Genomic DNA, 6,000 nt, shown 5'->3' with positions numbered 1-6,000 from the left:
TGGAAATGTTTTTGGTCTTATATTGTACTCCTTATAGTCATTTTTCTATACTTTTTCTCCTTCCCTTGAGTTATTGATAATAAGTTTAAGTTATTGATTTGAGATCTTTTTTCTTTCTCATATATGCATAAAAAACTACAAATTTTGCCCTAAGCTTTTCTTTAACTGCATCCTATAAATCTTGATATATGGAATTTTCATTTTCATTCTGTTCCAAATATATCTGATCTAGGACTTGTATCCAGAGTATGTAAATAATTCTTATAATTTATTAATAAGACAACCCAATTAAAAATTGGGCAAAAGATTTGAATAGAAGATGTAAGAATGGCTAATAGGCACATGAAAAGATGCTCAATATCTTAGTCATTAGGGAATTTAAAATTAAAGCCATAATAAGACCATTTCACATCCACTAGGATGGCCATAAACAAAAAGATAGGCAATAATAAGGCTGGTAAGGATGTGGAGAAACTGAAACCCTCATATGTTATTGGTGGAAATGTGAAGTAGTACAGCAACTTTGGAAAACAGTCTGGCAACTTCTGAAATTTAAATGTAAATTGCCATGCAACCCAGCAATTTCGCTCCTTGATGTATACGCAAGACACATGAAAATATGTGTCCACACAGAGACTTGTATGTCAGTGTTCATAGCAGCATTATTCATCATTACTAAAAAATGGAAACAACTCAAATATTCATCATATTCATGAAACATTGAATGGATGAAGAACATTTGGTATGTTAGTACAGTGGAATATTATTCAGCAGTGAAAAGGAAGAAAGACACTACTGTTACATGCTATACATGACAAACCTCAAAAAAGTTGTGAATTGAAACAAGCTATACACTAAAGACTATGTATTGTAGGATTCCATTTATCTGAAATGCCCATAGAAAACAAATCTATAGAGACAGAAAGCAGACTGGTGGTTTCCTGGGATTGGGAGTGGAAATGGGATTGACAGCACATGGCACGAGGGATCTTTAAGGGCTGATGGAAACTGGATTATGATAATGGGCATGCAACTTTATAAATGTTCTAAAATCATTGAATTGTATACATAAAATGGGTAAATTTAATGGTGTTATACCTCAATAAAGCTGTTCTTTTTGGAAAAAACAGCTAGTGAACTACACTAGCTCTGCATTTTTTTTAGAAATAATTTCTTACATCCTGTGCCTGGATGGCCAATATTAACTCAAGAAACTAATGGGCATAGAAAAATTAAATGTGCCTCAAAACACTCAAGATGAATACAGCAGTCTTCAATAGTCAACGTCATGTCTATTTCAGAGAGAAAAGGTCCAAGTTCAGTGGCTTGAACCTTGTTGCCTTCCATGAAAGGAAGCAGTTGGAATGAGCTTTGCCCCTGGTGACACTCTTCCTTGTCACTAATTAACCAGCTCTATAGGAAGGTTGCTCCGCCAACACCCTTCTCTGCCTGGAGAGACATCTGGCCAAGTTCCGGTGAGCAGGAAAAATGTCTACTCGTTACCACCAAGCTGCTAGTGATAGTTACCTGGAACTTCTAAAAGAGGCTACCAAGCGAGATCTAAATCTTTCAGATGAAGATGGCATGACTCCCACTCTCTTGGCAGCCTACCATGGGAACCTGGAAGCCCTAGAGATAATCTGCAGTAGAGGGTAAGTTCAACCCGATGGTTTCCGTTGGAAACAGTGTTCACAGTAGGTTTTTGCAGATAGCAGCAAGAGTCAGGGATGTCAATACAAATACTTTATCCTCTTTCTAGATTGTCTAAATGATTGGATTTTTAGAGAAAGAGAGAAAACTATGCCTAGAGATGCTCTCTTTTCTCACTGAGGTCTGGCAATATGGGAGTGGCTAATCCCTTAGCCCCAATCAGAGGAGAGACTCTGAACTCTAAGGCATTATCTGCATGGGGAAGAGGGAAGATATTTTAATTCTATGCCTTTAAAAATGCTTTTCATGAAATTTCAATAGTTTTCTCTTTTAAAAGAGGCCATTATTTTACTTGGTTTTAAGTTGTCAACCTTGGTTGGAACAAATGACAGTTTTTAGTTTTTTGTTTGTTTGTTTGTTTGTTTGTTTTTTTATCTATGCCATCAAAATCCCACAGTCTTTTATTAACTTTCAATCCCAGTGCAAGCTCATGATTTTTTTTTATTTTTTATTTTTGACACAGGGTCTTGCTCTTTTGAGTGGAGTTGCTGGCTCTACAAGGAATCTTTAGCCTGTCTTAGCTCTATCACTTGTTTGGCTAGTGGATAGACACACACACACACACACACACACACACACACACACACACACACCATCTCTTTGCCCAGATTTTAATAGAGGAGTCAGCTAACTCCTCTGCTTATTCTGCCTGTTATCAGAGGGCTAGGTTGTGTTGGCAACCGTAATGCAAGAGGGTAAAGAAAGAGAAAAGGGCAAGGTAAATAAAGGAGCCAGGTGAATCCAATTCAATATACCCATTTATTCAGTATCTGTTATGTGCCAGCTACTTATCTCTTAAGAGATATTTTGCTAGCCACTGGGCACACTGTGATCAACAAGACAGCCACAATCCCTGTCGTAGTGATCAGATTTGAGAGAGGAAGACAAGGCATCTATGATATATGTGTGTGTGTGTGTGTGTGTGTGTGTGTGTGTTTGCTTTGAGACAGGGTCTCACTCTGTCACCCAGGCTGGAGTACAGTGTCGAGATCATAGCTGACTGCAGCCTTGAGCCCCAGGCTTAAGTGATCCTCCCACCTGAGCCTCCCAAGTAGCTGGGACTAGAGGTGTGCACCACCATGCCCTGCAATTTTTGTATTTTTTGTAGTGATGGGGTTTTGCCATGTTGCGCAGAATGGTCTTCAACTTATGAGCTCAAGTGATCTGACAGCCTCGGGCTCCCAAAGTGCTGGGATTATAAATGTGAGCCACTGTGCTTGGTTCATCTATGATATTTGTTACAAAAGGGGAAACAGAGGGCACTAAACAGGCATTTACCTCAATCTCAGGGATGAGGGAAGGCTTCCCTAAGGGGAAAGCATTTAAGCTGGGATTAGGAAAATGAGAACAAGTTGGCCAGGTGAAAGAGTGTTTTCCCTAAGATGGAAAACTGTGTCCTGAGAACTAGAGAAGCTGAGCATGGCTGGACATGGCTCAAGTAGGAGTGGGGTCAGGGCAAGTGTGAGAGATAAGACCAGATCACAAACAGCCTTGTCAACTCTGGTAAGGACTTTATCCTAAGGGCCCAGGAAGCCATGTCTTAGGTTTATGCAGGGAAGCTTCCAGAGTAGATTTATGTTCACAAAACTCACTGAGGTAGATGGATAACAGTCGGAGAGAATGTTTAGGGATGTTTTAATGGTTGAGATGAGTTGGACTAGGGTAGTGACATTGGGAATGGGAAGATATAGTTGGATTTGAGTGGCAGTTTGGATGTAGAATCAATAATGATTGACTGGACGTGGGCAGATAAAGAAAAAGGAGGGTTAAGGTCCCAGGTTTTGGATGTTGACACCCTTTATTAAAATAGGGAACATTTAGGAAGAGTCAAAAGAACCCAGGATTGGGAGAGTTCTCAAATTGAAGATTGAATGAGGAAGTGAGTGAAACAGATCTTCCCCATCTCTCTTGTCTGATTAAAACTTTCTTTTCTCAGACACATCGATCCCCATCAGCCAGCCTTCTCCAGTCATCTCATCTCTTCTATGCAGCCTAGAGTTCCCCAGCTTTCTCCATCTACAGAAAGGCTACCTCCTTCCACAAACTGCAAGATGTCAGTTACTTTAAAATCAATGTGTTAGCCTATTCTTGCATTGCTATAAGGAAATGCCTGGGCCTGCGTAATTTATAAAGAAAAGAGGTTTCACTGGCTCATAGTTCTGCGGGCTACACGGGAAGCATAGGAGCTTCTGCTTTTGGGGAGCCTTCAGGAAGCTTCCAATCATGGCAGAAGGAAAAGACATCTCACATGGCAGAAGCAAGAGCAAGAGAGCAAGGGGAGAGGTGCTAGAAACCAGATCTAATGATAACTCACTATCATGAGGACAGTACTAAGGGGGATGGTGCTAAACCATTCATGATCCAGTCGCCTCCCACCAGTCCCTACCTCCAACATTGTGGATTACAGTTTGATTTGAGATTTGTTCCCCACGAAATCTCACAGATCCAAACTGTGTCAACCACTGAGTTTGTCCTCCTGGAAGAGGGTGTGGGTTTCTTCTCAGTCAGCAGAGAGCTCTTGTTCCATTTGAGGACTGTTTTGAATAGTAATGCTTAGGTATTCTCTCTCTCTCACCTGTGAAAGCTTGAAACATTCTCTTACAATAACTGTTCTGCTGGTCTTTATTTATTTTTTATTTTTAATAGAGACAGGGTCTTGCTTTGTTGCCCAGGCTGGTCTCGAACTCCTGAGCTCAAATAATCCTCCTGCCTCAGCCTCCCAAAGTGTTGAGATTACAGATGTGAACCACAGCACTCAGCTTGGTTCTGCTAGTCTTTAATTACAAAAGTAACATGAGCTGAACCCAGAAAATTAAACCTTACATATGCACACAAAACATGAAGACAAAATGTCCTATAATGCCATGCTACTAAGATGTATATAGTTCTCTCTATATATAATATAGTGTGTATAAATACATTTTAATATTCTTCTATAAATTTCAGGGACTTTGTAGGACTCTAATCAGCAAATACATTTCTTAGCCAACCCCTCTCCTGGACACACAGTTTGTTTTCCCTAGTTTGAAAAGTGCTGTGATGACTATCCTTGTACATAAATCTTTGCTGACATTGTCTTTTTTGTGTTTTTTTTTTTGTTTTTTTTTTTTTTTTTGAGATGGAGTCTCTCTGTCGCTAGGGCTGGAGTGCAGTAGCGTGATCCTGGCTCACTGCAACCTCCACCTCTCGGGTTCGAGCAATTTTCCTGCCTCAGCCTCCCAAGTAGCTGGGACTACAGGCATGCACCACCAAGCCTGGCTAATTTTGTATTTTTGTATTTTTAGTAGGGACAGGGTTTCACCATGTTGGCCAGGCTAGTCTTGAACTCCTGACCTCAGGTGATCTGCCTGCCTCGGCCTCCCAAAGTGCTGGGATTACAGGCGTCAGCTACCGGGCCCGGCTATATTTTCTTGAGAATAAATTCTCCAAAGTGAAATTTCTGGATCAATTTGCATTTGTGTTTGTCCATTTGTACTGCTATAACAAAATACCTTAGATTAGGTCATTTATAAAAACTAGAAATTTATTTCTTACCATTCTGGCAGCAGGGACATCCAAGATCAAAGCACCAGCAGGACTGGTGCCTGGTGAGAGCCCTGTCTCCGCTTCCAAGGTGGTACCTTGTTGTTGCACCCTCTGGCTGTGTCCTCACATGGAGGAAGGGAAGGAAGGGGCAAAAAAAGAGGCAAATTCCCTGTGTCAAGCCCTTTTATAAGGGTGCCTAACCCCATTCATGAGGGCAGAGTCCTCATGACTCAATCATCTCCTAAAGGCCACACTGCTTAACGCTGTTACGTTGACGATTAAGTTTCAGCATGAATTCTGGAGGGGACACAAACATTCAAACCATAGCAGCGTATGTGCAATTTAAAGACTTTGTATATAAATGGACATGTTGTCCTTCAGAAAGTGAGTACCCATTTTGGCCAACATGATAGGTCCAAAATGATATATCAGGCTGGGTGTGGTGGCTCACTCCTGTAATCCCAGCACTTTGGGAGGCCAAGGCGGGCGGATCACTTGAGGCCAGGAGTTCGAGGCCAGCCTGGCCAACATGGCGAAACTAAAAAGACAAAATTAGTTTTGTCTTTTTAGTTTTGTGGTGGTGCATGCCTATTATCCCAGCTACTCAGGAGGCTGAGGCACAAATTGCTCCTGAATCCCTTGAACCCAGGTGGTGGAGGTTGCAGTGAGCCGAGATGAGGCCACTGCACTCCAGTCTGGGCAACAGAGTGAGACTCTGTCTCAAAAAACAAAACAAAGAGAAAATGATATATCACTGTGGCTTTA

The 6,000-nt window shown here is 41.2% G+C and overlaps 1 protein-coding gene across 1 annotated transcript in view; it reads left to right on the top strand.

Annotated features, from left to right (window-relative positions):
- Positions 1 to 481: 481 nt before the first annotated feature.
- The window catches only part of ANKS4B (ankyrin repeat and sterile alpha motif domain containing 4B), a 28,730-nt gene continuing 23,211 nt past the window's right edge, over positions 482 to 6,000 (top strand). Inside the window, exon 1 of the mRNA XM_003916646.4 lies at positions 482 to 1,652. Within this exon, the coding sequence (XP_003916695.1) occupies positions 1,489 to 1,652 (164 nt within the window). The 5' untranslated portion in view covers positions 482 to 1,488. The remainder of the gene's footprint in view (positions 1,653 to 6,000) is intronic.

The sequence above is a fragment of the Papio anubis genome, chromosome 18, assembly GCF_008728515.1.
Source record: "Papio anubis isolate 15944 chromosome 18, Panubis1.0, whole genome shotgun sequence".
Lineage (NCBI taxonomy): Eukaryota > Metazoa > Chordata > Mammalia > Primates > Cercopithecidae > Papio > Papio anubis.
This window is presented reverse-complemented; position numbering and strand designations above follow the sequence as displayed.